General features: G+C 47.6%; 3 protein-coding genes across 3 annotated transcripts; 1 reads left to right on the top strand and 2 right to left on the bottom strand.

Moving 5' to 3' along the window:
- Window positions 1-22: 22 nt before the first annotated feature.
- FSUBG_3689 (nicotinamide mononucleotide permease) lies at window positions 23-1,929 on the bottom strand (the record flags this gene model as incomplete). Its single annotated transcript, XM_036681596.1, has 7 exons — window positions 23-330; window positions 384-409; window positions 462-674; window positions 722-918; window positions 968-1,632; window positions 1,705-1,754; window positions 1,805-1,929. The coding sequence occupies 7 exons, from the start codon at window positions 1,927-1,929 to the stop codon at window positions 23-25; spliced, it is 1,584 nt and encodes a 527-aa protein (XP_036540804.1).
- Window positions 1,930-4,542: 2,613 nt separating this feature from the next.
- On the bottom strand, window positions 4,543-6,478 carry FSUBG_3688 (Na(+) H(+) antiporter; the record flags this gene model as incomplete). Its single annotated transcript, XM_036681595.1, has 5 exons — window positions 4,543-5,371; window positions 5,419-5,655; window positions 5,890-5,903; window positions 6,233-6,352; window positions 6,476-6,478. 5 exons carry the CDS (start codon window positions 6,476-6,478, stop codon window positions 4,543-4,545), a joined length of 1,203 nt encoding a protein of 400 aa, XP_036540803.1.
- Window positions 6,479-10,723: 4,245 nt separating this feature from the next.
- FSUBG_3687 (2-haloalkanoic acid dehalogenase) lies at window positions 10,724-13,627 on the top strand (the record flags this gene model as incomplete). Its single annotated transcript, XM_036681594.1, has 5 exons — window positions 10,724-10,843; window positions 10,893-11,019; window positions 11,074-12,355; window positions 12,848-13,453; window positions 13,504-13,627. The coding sequence occupies 5 exons, from the start codon at window positions 10,724-10,726 to the stop codon at window positions 13,625-13,627; spliced, it is 2,259 nt and encodes a 752-aa protein (XP_036540802.1).
- Window positions 13,628-14,848: the final 1,221 nt, after the last annotated feature.

Below are 14,848 nucleotides of genomic sequence, written 5' to 3'. Positions count from 1 at the left end.
AAGATAGTAGCAGTAAATCTAATCACTGGGTAGGCTTGGCAATAGGGTTCAGCTCCGCGGGCGACGTTTTCTCTAATCCAAGCGTGGGGGTGCGGTCATCTCTCTGCCCAGCATCACTCTGGCTCTTCTCATCACTCTGGCTAAGATCGCCGTTTTCGCGAGCAAGCTGCTGCTCGATCTGGGCAACCTTGGAGCGACGCCAGATCTTGTCGTCGAAGAAACGAAGGATGGCAAGAGCGAGACCAACTGCGAGCACGACGATGTTGATGGTGAAGCCACGGCGGTATTTGGGCTTGTCGTCGGATCGGAAGATCTGGGCACCGTAGATACCTGCGTGATGTTTTTGTTAGTCGCCGGTCTAGCTAAGATTCGCTCCTCCTTACCTGCAATGTTCGCTCCCATAATTACCCTGAGCGTTTATTAGTAAGACTTTCATGATTGCTGTGATGTGGAGATCTTACATGGCCATAGCGAGAGCTCGTTCTTCTGAATCGTCACAGGCCAGAGACATCCAAGCGATGTTCAAAGGGTGAGAAAATGTACCAAACGTTTGAGTCCATACAACACCGAAATAACTGACTCCTCTTCGTCCGAGCTCTGTGAAGATACGGTTGAAGACGTAACCCAACAGGTGCATACTCAAGCCGGCGATGACGGTCTCTGGTCTCTTATTACTATAAAACTGTTAGTAGTGACTCTTTTCTGGCGGAAGGCTACATACAATCGATCAGAAACGTAGCTGAAGGACCACGAAACAGGGATCTGAAGGAAGAGACCAACAGATGCGAGGGCGTTACTAGTGAGACCCTGGAAGCCGAAGCTCTTGACAATAGACGGACTATAAGTGTCGAAAGCCCTTTGAGGTCCATTATTAGTGAGAGTGATGATGACATGAACCCAAAGTCGCCAGTTAGAGAACTGTAAATGTTAGTCGAGTGGTTATCATTGTTTCAGGTAATGTTCTTACAGCTTTCTTGAAGGCACCAAGACCAATCTTCTTCTTCTTCTTTCCCTTCATAGGATCATCAAGAAGAACACGAGTCTGGAGAATATGTAGTTCTCTCTCATTGAAAATCTTGACATTGGGTAGGAATGTGCTTCGGGGATTCTTGAAGGAGTCAGGCAAGCAGCAGCCCAAAACAACACCGCTCAGGACAGTGAAAGCGCCCATAAGGACAAAAAGCCAGAACCAGCCAGCCTTGTCTCCAACACCTCGCATGTGAAGAATACCATAGGCCAAGAGCTTACTAGAAGCTTGACCGAACTGGTTTCCAAAGTAGAAGAACATGACACGCTTAGCTGTTTCCTTACGTGTGTACCATGTTGACAAGGTCCAGAGTCCGCCGGGGATGAATCCAGATTCGGTGATACCAAGGAGGAATCGTGTTGCGACGAAGGATCCGTAGTTGTTCTGGAAGGCTTGGAAGGTACTGACTGTTCCGAAGAGGAATAATTGAAGAGTCAACCATTTTCCAGGGCCTACTCTGTACAAAATCATGTTGGAGGGGATTTCGAAGAGTACGATGCCTAGGGAGAGCATCTGTTGGCCGACGTTGAACTGGTTCTGGGTGACGCCGACATCTTCCATGAAGTTGTCAGTCAGGGCGTTGGCGATATTACCACGGTCGAGTTCTAAGTTAATTTGTTAGTTTCAGCCGTTCAATCATTTGGTGAGGAGGTCGAATTGTCATTGGGAGGACGTACGAAGGCAGAAGAATCCCAGAGTCAAAAGCGGCATGATAATAAAATCGAGCCTACAGAGCCAATCAGCATTGCTCAATTGACATAGAGAAAGATGACTTACTTGCGCTTGGCCTTTCTCTCCTCATCCAAACTCCAATCTTTGTGAAGGGTTAGGGACTCCTCATCCTCTCGAGGCTGAGGGAAGTCTGAGTGGGACTTTGATGAGACAGTGTCAAGTTTCCCCATTTTCGCGGTCGGTAAAGATGCTGGTGAAGACTGCATCAGGAAGGAAGGAAAAGGTCTGATGTCGCCCTTTTCTATCATCTCAAGCCTGTGCCAAGAGAAAAAGGGCCAAAATTGGTGTCGGTCTCGACGGTCTTAGCGTGCAAGCCAAGTGAGCACGCAATACACCAAGTGCCGGGGCTGCGCGCTGGAATGTGGCAGATGAAATGGCAGGTCTTTGTGAAGAGAGCGTTAGAATTTTTCAATTATTTTGGTAAGAATATGTATAGTTCTTCATAAACTTAGGTTTCTTTGCCTAAATAACATTTTAAAGTTGGTAAATTATTATCTGGATTCACGAAAATTACTGAGTTTGCGACTCTCAAGCCACCTTTCCTCACGACCAGCGGCAGGCTTCTGAGTCTCTTCAGAACAACCAAGCGGCTTCAACTGAGTAAAGTGACACGGGGAAAAAGAAAAATGACTGTGGCGACACTAAGAAACCATGGCCACGGTCCAAGATGGTGTCGCCGTGTCGAGGATCAACAGCCCATCCTTGCGACCTTTCGAACTCCCCGTCCTCGAACCAACCCAAGACATCTTGGCTTATCTCAATTACCACCAGTGTCACCACCATGTGGGGGTTACGAGCAAAATAAATGACTCACCGAATCAAAAAGAGTCCAATCATCATCCTGGGTTACCACCGTCTCCCCGGGCGTCTGCATGGTGTCGAACTCTATCACAGTAGCCCAGATCAACTCCCCGCCAGAAACTTTTCGCTCGGCGCACTTGGCGTAAGAACGCCAAGGGAAATGACAACAGACAATGCAGGTGGGGAGTTCGATAACGTCGAATTTTACAAACCGCTACTAAAAGCCGTTAACAATATCCGAAATGCGACGAGAGAGTGAGAGGCTAACTCCCGGGGCATCAATCACATGAATGTAACTCAAAAATTAAGGTTAAGAATTAGCTATGAGCTTTAATCAAAACCTTAGTTTATTCTGTGGACCATGTCCACCAACCTACCAACTAACCCTTGAAATTATCCCCTTAGCGTCGGAATCATCGGTCCAACCGTCCAATTCCACGAGTTCCGAATGACGGAATTCTTGTCCTGATGAGACGATAAGCTCAAACGAGCAGAGATCACCCCCATGCTAGGCCCTTGAGCAGTACGCGACGACCAACGACAATAGCGACGAGACATGCGCGCCACCTTGGCAACAGAATTGCTTCTTCCTTGAACACGAGACCAAGCCTCTTGTCTGACCGAGCATGCATGCGCGGGATGACATTCATCGACTCCGCACCGACAATCCGAGCATGTTTTTCTCCTTTTGACCCTTGTCGCTTCGGATGTCGCAATTCCAGCCTCAAATTCTCACTACTAGAACATGGCTTTTTAGCTTGGCTGATGAGATTTATCACAGACTAATGCGTGCTTGCCCCCACAGACGAAATCTTGCAGAAAGTTGAGGTGATGTGGATGAGAAATGTCCTTAACCGGCAACCGTCCGAGTCTAGGAAGTGTATCTTACCAGTGTACCCGGCGGTCGACACTGTGGTGAATCATGTCGACCGTTGAGTGAATCCGTAACGCGGCATCCATGAAGCCGCAATAGCTCTCAGCCATAGGTTACCACGTAAAAACAAGACCATGAATGGCTTCTACGCCAAGCAACGTGCACAGAATGTCGTGGGCGGCACTTCAGAGCTAAGATCACAATCAAATAACTTCCAAAGCGCAGCTACCGATCGGCCCCATCACGCTCAGTCGAGAACCTCTCCCGCCAACGCTAACCACCCTTGTCAAGGCCAAGCCAACGCCAATTCGCAACGCTTAGCTTAAATGTCGTGATTACGAGGCCTCCACGGCGAGGAGCCGTTGGTCCACCGCGACGGTCCGCAGTAGCCCATGCAGCCTCGAACTCCCCGTCCCAAGAGATGGCGTTCGATAGTTTGTTCAGCTCGCTGGCAAGTTGGTGTCTTAGCTGGCACACCTTAATCTGAACTCCCCGTCCAGCTGGATTTGAGTCTAGAACTGGCGGCATGAAACAGGCGGATTGCATAAGGTGGGTTGGTCATTGGTTTCTGGCAACTTGTTCAAGCCCGCTTGCGGCTGAATAGATCGAGATGTTGCACGGGCTGAAAGCCTGATTACATTTTGTGGGGGAGAGGATAGACCGAAGTCCAACAAACTTGATGGTGTTAAGTTGGCCCTTGCTTCTTCTTGCATAGATTATTCCATAGATTCTTGCTATTACTGGCGATTTAAGAGACCTTTGCCATCAACTAACTTAGTGCGTTCGCCATTGCCACAAACTTGACGCGACTTTCCTTGATACTAGGGACCAAGGTCACTATCCCGCGCTCCTCATGATACTGATGGGAGCAATCTCGCTTTCTCATTATGATAGCCCTATTTCCAGGTAATTCCACCCACTAAAATTCAAGAGAAGAGTGTTGATGACACACCACGGAACAGTCCTAGGCAACTTTGGCCGAAAAGATGACCTTCAGATATTTTAAACGAGTAGCATCATGTTTAACATGACATATAGATTGACAGTTTTCCAAAAATCAGAACATACATAAAGAAGGACTTTGTAAGTAACCAATACTGTTACATGCTCAAACCAATGCGATGTCGCGCTTCTGCCCCTTGCCAAGGTCCTCATCGTCCGAGTGATCCTCCATAGATCTTCTAGATGGCAGGTTAAGGGCACTAGGGTCAACGTGTCGACTGAAGCGGTTGTACGCAATGAAGGTATCCTTGTCTCCTGTGATAGCGTTGGGAGGAGTCGCGACTCGCACAGAGAGGCGTCTCATTTCGACAGCATCATCCCGAATAGGTGCCTTTCCAGTGTAGTGATAGTAGATATTGAGAGCTGGGATGGAAAGCCCATGGACGATGATGGAGAAGAGGACCAGGAAGTATACAACGGGGCCCATCGCACGAACGAGGTTTGTCTCCTCTTCATCGCCTTCGCCTTCGTGAGGGAACAAATGTCTGGCATGTTCAACGTAGAAGACAGCCCCAGCGCCGATGGGTCCGAAGTATCCCATGGATAGAGCCTCCTTCCAGTTGGTGCAGACGTCAGGCATGAGCTTGTAGAAGGTGAAAATAGCAGGCAGACGGCGGAAGACAAGGACGAGGAGACCAAGTCCAATAAGCTTACTTAGAGTAATACCAGTCCTGGTCGGGTCATGGAAGTCTCTCCAAGGTAGAATAGCACCAATGTACATGAAGCCTCCAAAGTTGAGGAGTACATCGACACATGAGTTGACTTCGTCGTGACGGCGCTCAGTCTCCCTCAAGTAATTACCATCCCAGTTAAGAGCTAGGCCGGCAACAAAGCAAGCCAGGAGATCGTCCGTGCCGATAGCTCCGCATGTTCCAATAGTAAAAAGGCCAAGGGCGGTCGGGAAAAGAACATAGGATTCTTCGTCGATCCATTTTCTGTAAAGCGTCAGATTGATGCCAAAGGAGAATCGTGCAATACTTACGACTTGAGTGCAAACTTGATACCCTTGCAAGATCCGTACCCAACGACAGCACCATATGCGATAGATAACACAATAGTGTACAGCCAGGTCTCAACAAACCAGTTCACCATGGCCACTCCTACGCCGCCACCAAGACACCCAACCTCACCGGCGCGTGCCATCAACGCATGCCCAGCATCAACTCCACTAAGTTCTTCGATGACAGCTCCAGCTGCAGCAGGGGGGGTTCTCGGCGTGCTGGATCAAATGTGTTGCGAGCATCAGGAAGGGAAAGCCAAAGCCATCGTTAGCACCAGCCTCGGCAGAGATAAGTTCGCGAAGGGGGCGAGTGACGTATTTATTGGCAAACGGTCCCTTTGCAACAGACTGACTTAGGATTAGCAATAAGAGCTGCTCTTTCTTAGGAGCCACTCTTCAAAATTAAACCCTTGCCCTGGGCCAGATTGCTCGACTTTGTCGGGGGGAGCTTACAGCAAGAGGTGGAGCTGGAGGCCGTAGTTTATTAAAGGGTTTACCCTTGGACGCAACAGAACCACTGTCTAATGGCAATAGTGGATGCTCGTCTGGATGGGGGAAACGATCTGCTTGAGTCGTGGAGACACGCGGCTGAAGGCATTGGAATCGACGAGTATAAGCTGCCCTGGGTTCTGTCTAGCCTTTAGGTAGTGGTCTCTGCTCTTATTAAAGAAAATCAAAGGCTTTCCTTTTTTATTAGAAATGCTCTTGCTAGTTTCTATTAATATAGAATAATTATTAAAACTTTGGGTATGGGTTTCAGGATTAATGCCAATGCCTGTGACTTCTAACTCGACACTTTCATCGTCCTGCTAGAGTCGTTTTCAATCTCTAGAATGGCATCGCTCTCTGCAATGATCTTAACAGCAATATGTATGGCGATGCTAAGTGCCTTGTCCTTCCCGGGAGTAAGGTAGCACTGGCTTTTGTACAAGAAGTGCTCCGATGGAATAACTTCCTGGCCGTCCTTATCTTGCTTTTCTGTGACTAAAGGCATAGAAGAGGTGCCATTTGCAAGTAGCATTTACAGCAGTAGAATTACCATTATGAATAGCACTAGGCGTAGGCTCTTGATAATTAGTTTCAGAAGCTGTCTCTGTTAGTCCTGGGCCCTATGTCACTGTGGCTATGAATGCTTAGTGGCCAATAGCGACTCCTGTAAGGTAGAGGACGCATAAGTATATTTTCTTGTTGCTCTATTTCTTGAAATGCGGACATGTGATCCTTATTGAAGGATCGGGGTCTTCGCGGAAGGCTCCTCCGAACCCTGATGTGGGTGGCGGGGGTGATGCGGGCTCTGGAGGTGGGAGGATATGCAGTGGAAATGAATAGTAGTCGTGTTTGGTCGCTTAAATTCAAGTTCTGTCTTAAGAGTAGCATTATACTCGTGGGTGACCTATCGACTTTTAACTTGGTAACCTCTAGTCAGGCGATGTGTTGGAAGCTCGGCCTTGTATGTGCTCGAAAAGAGGTCCTATGTGATGAAGGTATGTTTTTAAAGCGTTGGATCCAAGGTCATGTTTCCAAAGTTATCGAGTGTGGAGACTGTCTTCATGTGGTCCATCAGTTTGAGAATCTCTTGGTCGGTTTCCTCCTTCTTCCTTTAAACCCTATGATCTGGTTGATGCGGATGACGGGTTCATGAGATGGAGGGGTATGTTGTGGAGATTGAGGCATTGTAGTTGTGTTGATGGCGAGGTTGTTAATGTGGTTGAGGCCACAAGTTGACGTGACTTGGGGCTGTGAAGGAGGTAAGGTATAACCTCGCTCCCCCTTTCTGTTGTTGTGGCCTCACAATGAATAACTTGATTGAAGCCCAATCGGAACTATGGGATGACTGCGGCCTATAAGGTTAAGCTTTAGGCTGCGAGTACAACAGTCAAGTTCTTCGGGTATTTGCATTCCCCCTCTGTGGTTGCTCCGGCATCGCACGACAGCGGAGGGGAGGATGACATGAAGGTCTTCTTATTCCCTTCTATCACACCTTCCTTGCATCTTATCTTCTACTAAACGACAACTTCTTGTGGTACTTACATTTCGCCTCTTCCTCTGCGTGGTTAACCCGGCATGTCATACCGGCCCGTCAGTCTATCAATAGGGGTCAAGTTACAAGGTTCTTAATCCTTATTACTCGCAATATCTTTACTTAGAAGGTTTCTACATTAAGTTACAGATTACAGAAGGCCTAGTTTACTAGTCTTAGTTATGTAAACTGGCTACTAGCTAATAATAAGAGCTATGGAGAAATATTATAATAAAATATCATAATTGTTATCCTGCTTGGAGCGACGAGGAGGTGAGTCGATGCTGCTTAGCTGTGCCGGACCATATTACTAACATCAAGTTTAGGAGTCATATCTTATCCAAACGACCCACAAAGCCTTGCTTGGAGTTCGATGTTCATCTTGGTGGACTGGAGCTAGAGTTGTGCTTTAAAAGCTATTGGTAGTTAGGAATGAGGTGTGAGATGTAATGAGTATGTATGGTATGTGTAATGGGGAAACAAGACAGAGTGAGATGTGATAGGGGAGTGTGTGGTTATTGTGATTGTGGAAGAAAGAAAAGTAAGAGGAGAAGAAATGCAGAAGAAGAGAAGGTTAAAGTTAAGCCCAGCAACGTCTTATTATTAACACCCGAAATCCCGCGTAATCATATCAAGACCATCGCTGCTCTCGACATCGCTGACCCATACGTGCTAGTGAAGTTGCGTGAATATAGAAATCAAGGAAGGCCCCCTAAGCGCAGCGTACCTCGACAACCTCTCCGAGATTGATTCCTTTGGTGGGGATCTCACGGTCAATAGCACCGCAAGAGTCAGAAAAGCAGATGCATTTTCCCTTGGCAGCGTCACAGAGGATACGGTCCTTGGTAACGAGATGAAGCTTTGCGCAGTAGAAAGCGAGAACGGGCGACACTTTAGGAGCGCATTGAGCGATGGTGATGGTCTTACGGCATATCTTGACGGTGAAATGGAAATACGTGAAAGAAAGCGGGAGGTGTAAAGAACAAATGATGTCTGGGAGACCCTCTGCTGTCTTCTGCAAGGTTCTCGGTGATGAGGCTGTGTAGCTCAGGGTACATTGACGACTTGGGCTCTTCGTTGGCGATAGTGTTTGTTGTTTGGTTGACCGGTTCTTTAACCCATTGGAGGGGGTTAGCGAACCTAGCGACCTTTTTTGCCACTTCGTCCGTCACTTCGGTAGCTATGATGGTCAGAGTAGAAAAAAAGGATCTGAAGAGTTGATTAGAGCTGTGCTGGCGTGTAGGAGGAAGCTTGGCCGTGTGACTGGCCTCGTACTGAATGATGAGGTGCGATGTGGAGATGGTCCCCTGATGGAGGAGGCGCGCCTTGGCGGAACATTGAGATTGTGGTAGTTAATGGAAGCCAGAATTTGAGCTAGATTCCCACGAGGGGGGAGTTACTCCGTACAGTGCAGACAGGAGGTAGAAAAGGGCGGGCCCTCCGCTCGACGACAGTGGAGGATCCGGAAAAGCAGGGTAGGGCACGTACCCTGGCGCGGGTGCCGGCTCTAATACTGTAGGGGGAGCATATACATCATATACTAGAAGTAATAAACCAGTCTTTGGTAAAAATTAAACCCGAATAGTGTAGTAGTCTGTATATACTAATCCTGTTCAAGCCTGCTAATAGTACTGAGGATTGGATAACTCTAGAAACCTAGAGTTGGACGCCAGGAAAGATGAGGAAGGGGATCAAGAGCTTCCGGAGCTATGTGACCATTTGATGTGGTCACATAGCTCAGACAAAGTCCTTCTTCTTCTTCAATTGTAGATGTCAGAACTCTGAGATGAACTCGCTACCAACGGCATCATCGGTGTATCCTTAACATATAATGTATTAACACTGTCGCCGCAGTACCAAACAATTGACTAGAAAGCTTTTGTCATTGCTGAAGTTCCGGCCATGCAACAATGGAGGAAGCTGCGTAACTGCATGAATACTGAAGGAAGATCTTGAAATAATAATAAGATTACATAGCAGGGACACATAGACGAATTCCTAGCTCGTTGCTGAAGCAAGCTAACTTGTTTGCTAACGATAGGTATCCATATTGGTAGATTTATAGAGCAGAAGACCTCTTTCATCCAGGTAACTCCATACAGATAGAAACAGAAAAAGAGAAATAGGGAGGGGCAAAGAAAAATCTCCGAATTAAAAGAGAATGTTGCCAGGGCTGGATTAACCCATCGAGACGGCACCGTAGAGGGGATGTTACCACTACACTACCTGGCATTGTTGTTATTTAGTATTGATGCAGTTAGTTTTCAATATAAGCGCATCAGATGACTCCAGCTTCATAAAGAGAGACAGAAGAAGCAAAATAGTAGTAGAAATAATCCTCAGAATTGCAAAAGAATATTGCCAGGGCAGGACTCGAACCTGCGGCATCCTCCTTCACTCCGTAGCACGCTACTGAACGATCCGCCGAAACGGCACCGTGGAGGGGGTGTTACCAACTACACCACCTAGCATTATTTTTATTTAGTAGTGATTCAGTTGTTTTTCATTATGAACCATAGGGAACTCGACTTAGCGTCGGGATGTAGTCAAGAAACTTCGAGTAGCTAGGGGATCGGGCATAAGCTGCCGCGTGGGTATACTCTCAATAATAAAGTAACGCGTGGTTCATGTCAACAAGAGCAGAGCTTAAATATTAACGTTGTTTACAACCTGTTAGTATCGAGTCGTGGCGGATATGGATGCTTTGTATCTAGCTTTGTGGTGCGATTCGGTGATCACCCTCTGTTTCTCGACTCGTCCCAAGTCTTTCCAGCGAACACTCATTGAGTACTAGCTGGGCGTTTTACAACACGAAAAGAGTTTTCTGATATAGCATCACGTTTCATTAAAACTAGAGGACTTTCTGGAAGGTTGAGGCATACAGCTTGTTCATGCGGTTCTTTCCATGAGATATGTAGTATTGGCCTTGAAGTGTAGCCAGAGCAAGTTAACAACTATACTGAAGCTGATTGTTTTTCATGGACTGGGCTGTTATTCCTAATTGAACACTGGGAACCACATCAATCTCAGCGAGGTTCAGGTCTTGTCAGGTGACAACAATTTCAGGAGCTCTACCATCAAACAGGGGAAGGTGCTGCCAGTGCCTGCCCCCTGACATATCTGCGCCAGCCCCAGTTTCATCGCCAAAACAATTTCTCCTTTCCATCTCCAAGGAAGATTTGTTTTCTCATCGCCTGCAATTTTTCCATATCGTCTCCGTGATTCTCCTACAGAACTGCAGCCGCATGACGGCAAATGTTTGCCAGCATGGGAGAAGCACCTTTGTCTCTGACCTTTCTATGCCAGGGATTTGCATTTGCTATTCCACAGTCTATCGCGCGAGTGCAGTCTCCGAAGCTCGCAGCTTCTCTCGATGCCGCCCAGAAAGTGTGCTATCCCGTAGCCCATGCTCTTCAGGGAAACTGACGTTTTGTAGATATCTCAGAATCCGGTTATCACCGTCAAAGACTTCTCTCTAGACACGGTAAACTGTATGGTTGAATTCTTCAAGTCTGGTTGCTATGAAGTCGACCGAAGGAACTTGCCAAGTGTGCTTCAAGCTGGTATGAACTCGCTCATTGTCGTCCGTGTTGAAGGCTAACCACTACCAGTTGGAGGCTCACCAGCTCCGGAGCATTTCATGCGCGATGTATTAACCTGCCATCTTCAAATATGCGCCATCGGTACCCACTATGGAGTTCCCAAGCTATGCGAGCTTGCTAGAGACAACATTCAGAAGGTCTTTGGAGGGAAATGGTTCGACTCGGTTTTCCTTTTCACTGCCGCCGTTGTCTTGAAGTCAAAGGACGATAAGCTGCAGAGATTACTTGTTACTCTTGCGAGAGGGCACCTACATTCTCTAACAACTTCGAACGGCTTCGACCATGTAACGATGCTCAAAAGCTTTCATCCCAAGCTTCGAGAGCCAGACGATATTCTTCAGAAAAATGGAGATCAAGCGAATTCAGCAACGGCTCCATCGATCAAGAAAGAGGGGTTTACCGAGCTCGAGGCCCTCCGACTCCAAGTCTCTTCTCTGAAACAACAAGTTATAACAGTCTCCAGTGAGCGAGATCAACTCCGAGAGCAGATATCGGCTGCTTCAGTCGAGAGGGAAGAACTACGACAGAGCCTCGCAGATACTGCCGCCGAGCGATACTTATTGCAAAATGAGTTGTCAACCCTAGCAGCCGAGAAAGAAAAGGTTCGGGAGGTTTTGGAGGAAATGTCCGCTCCGACAGACCACGGTGGACAGGGCACAAGGGCTACATATAACAAGAAATCTCCGGCGGAAGTCAAAGCAGAAGAAAGCGAAAAGGTAGTGGAGACACTTCAACGAGAGCTGAGAGTCACAAGGTCCGAGAGTGGCTTGCTCAAGGCCAGATGGGATAAAGAAAAGATAAAGTCGTCCATCCTTACTCAAGAGAATAACGACTTGAAGAAATCCCTCGAGCTCGAGAGACGCAGCAGGGTCAGCATCACAGAATTTGCACGAGACGATGTTCGAAATGCCCTCAAAGACGAGCAGAAGGTGACAACGGACTTGACCACGAGGCTCACCCAAGCCACACAGACCCTCGAGGCAGAAAGAAAGCGCACAGCAACTCTAGTGCAAGAAGTCACTCAAACCAAGAGGGATCTTGAACTGGAGAGACACAGAAATTCTAGCATACCGCTAAGGGAGCGAGACAGGATGCAGGAAACTATTAGTGCCCAGAAAAGCGAAATTTCGGCGCTCGTTAGAGGGCGAGACGAAATCAAGAGGGAACTAAAGATGGTGAAAACCGAGAAGAAAAATGAGATTGACAGAAAATGGGAGATCACCAACAAGATGAATGCGTTAATCCAGACAATGGACGAGTGGGACGAGTGCCGTCATTGCGGTGCCGACTTTGGGTCGTACGTGGAAGACCACGGCAGCTTGCTAGTTCTGCGATGCTCGTACTGCACAACTCGACACTGGTCGTGATCTGTTAGGATGGTGTGTCTGGCTTGGGGTGCAGTGAGCAAGGAAGGCATTGCGAGGCATTACTTGGGATTATGTGTACGACAGGTTCTGTTTTATGAGGGTTAATTACGGGATAGGAAGTATTGCAGAATTACTAGTTTGTGAGCTACGGAAACAATCACATGACTGGTGTTCGTTTCGATATATCGGTTCCTTGACCCGGTCCCCCGCATAAGTTAACGGCTACCGCATCCGACTATCTAACTTATCAACTCCAACTCTCGGATACTACTATCCGATTACGGAGAGTCTAAGATGCTTTTGGGTTGCACCACTAGAGTGGGGAGTTGTGAGTCAACACAGAGACCTATTTATGACTGATAACAGATACTCATTCCTCGCACTCACCCCTCATCTCCCAGTCTACATCATTATCCTAATAGTAACATGTCACCCAGCAACGGAAAGTACGTCGTCTTCGACATTGTCGGGACCTGCGTCTCATACGACAAGCTTACCGAAGCAGTCGAAAAGCAACTCGGTGAAAAGCTACGGGCGGAGAATGTGAAGCCCAGCCTTCTCGTGAACATCTGGCTAGAGTCTGCGGAGCGCGAGTACACGAATTTGTCTATTACTGCTAGATATGTCGCATTCGATAGGCTGTTCGCATCCCTCTTTTATCGCATGCTCTGGCTCGCCGGTATCGAGGAACCACGCTCCTTCGCTAGTGAGGCGGATATCGAGAAGATTACGCGTGGGTATATGGAGCTTGAACCAAGGCCTGATCTTAAGGAGTGCTTCGATAAGCTCCGAGCAGCCGGATTCACGGTGCGTGGTCTGACAGCTGGGGACTATGACAGAGTGCTTGGGTACTTTGACAAGGCGGGCATTGAGTTCCCAAAGGAGCACCTGATGTCTTGTGACTCGTTTGGAGTGGGTAAGCCGGACCTCAAGGCATATGCCTCGACCTTTGAGGAGTTGAAGGGAGCAAAGGAGCTTTGGTTCGCCGCGGCCCATATGTGGGACGTAAGCTCAGCTAAGCAAGTCGGGTGAGTGAATTATCGTTGCTTATTTTCTGTTACTAATGGATGATCCGTAGATTCAAGAGCGCCTATTGTTCTGTGCTGGAAAAGGAGCCCTGTGTGGACATCTTTGGGGAGATGGATGTCATGTCGGATACGTTGAGTGAGATGGCAGATAAGATTATCCAAGCTTCTTCTTAAGCTGTTGGAAATGATCGCAGAGGCTGATGTAAATGATGCTCAGTTCTGAACTTCTGTCCCAAATCCCAATATCAGAGTGTCATCGTTGTCTGGGTCCTGGTGGTGATGAACTTGATACTGCTCGTGGCAAATCATAGGCTAATCATCGAACCAACCGTGGAGAGCCTCACGCATTCTTCAACGTTGACGTTTGCGTCGCGTCTAAGAAGGTGCATCCAACAGCACCAGTTCGGCCATCAATAACTGTTATGCACCAGACTCAAACCAACAGGTTGTCCCTGTCACATTTGAAACAAACAAGGATAAAGATAATTTTAACATTAAAGTTAGCGAAAGCTTGCCATCACATATCTCAGTCAATACATTCCAGTGCCTGACTGCCCATTACTCAAGGTCTAAGACATCTAGCCCCCGCCAAGAAATTTACCGAGGAAGGGCAGCACTTGTGAACCCGTCTAGAATGGAATTTCGACTACATTGAAACGAGATGTTTGAACAATGGGCTCGCGTCTTGGACGGGTGCGGCCGAGCGCCCCCGTTTGTGATGGTGGCTGAGTGGCGTTTGTTGGTGAAGCTAGGAGGGATATGCAGGGGTGAAAGCATGCCTTTTGGTTCCTGGGCCCTCTTCGAGTGATTTCCAGGCTTACTTACAAATCCTAATTCATAACAAAGCTTAGACAAGTGTAGGATAGATTTCCTAAATTTATCATAGCATTTAGAGATCTTTAGACCGGTTTCTTTAAGTACCATTCTCAAATGTCAAAGGTTTTCTTGCTCCCTGGGGCCAGAGAGATCCCCTTGTGGCTTGGAATGTGGTTAGGGCAGCCCATATCCCTCAAGCTCGAGGGAGGATTTTTACAAGGGCATTATAGCTGGGCAAGACGTTTTCGGTAACTCGTAACTTGACAATGCACTTTTAGCTTACAATGCTATTCATCAAGCAGGTGTCTTGTCTCACCCATCATTCCTCAGGTCGAAGCTGAGTCCATCAGGCATATTCCAACAAAGCAGGCCCAAGCTCCATCCGGCGTCTCATAGCGCGTCAATCTCCCGCTCAATCTCAAACTTTGACAGCGCCACGATACCAGGTACAGCTTTAGCGAAGAGATTGTAGGGAACGTTTCAGTTGGAGTCAAACATTTTGCACATGGTGGCTTAACCTCAAACTTAACCCTGTGACTTTAAAGGATTGTGATACCAGCTAGTCCAGACAGAAACAGC

This window comes from Fusarium subglutinans (genome assembly GCF_013396075.1).
Source record: "Fusarium subglutinans strain NRRL 66333 chromosome Unknown NRRL66333_c0000031, whole genome shotgun sequence".
Taxonomy (NCBI): domain Eukaryota; kingdom Fungi; phylum Ascomycota; class Sordariomycetes; order Hypocreales; family Nectriaceae; genus Fusarium; species Fusarium subglutinans.
This window is presented reverse-complemented; position numbering and strand designations above follow the sequence as displayed.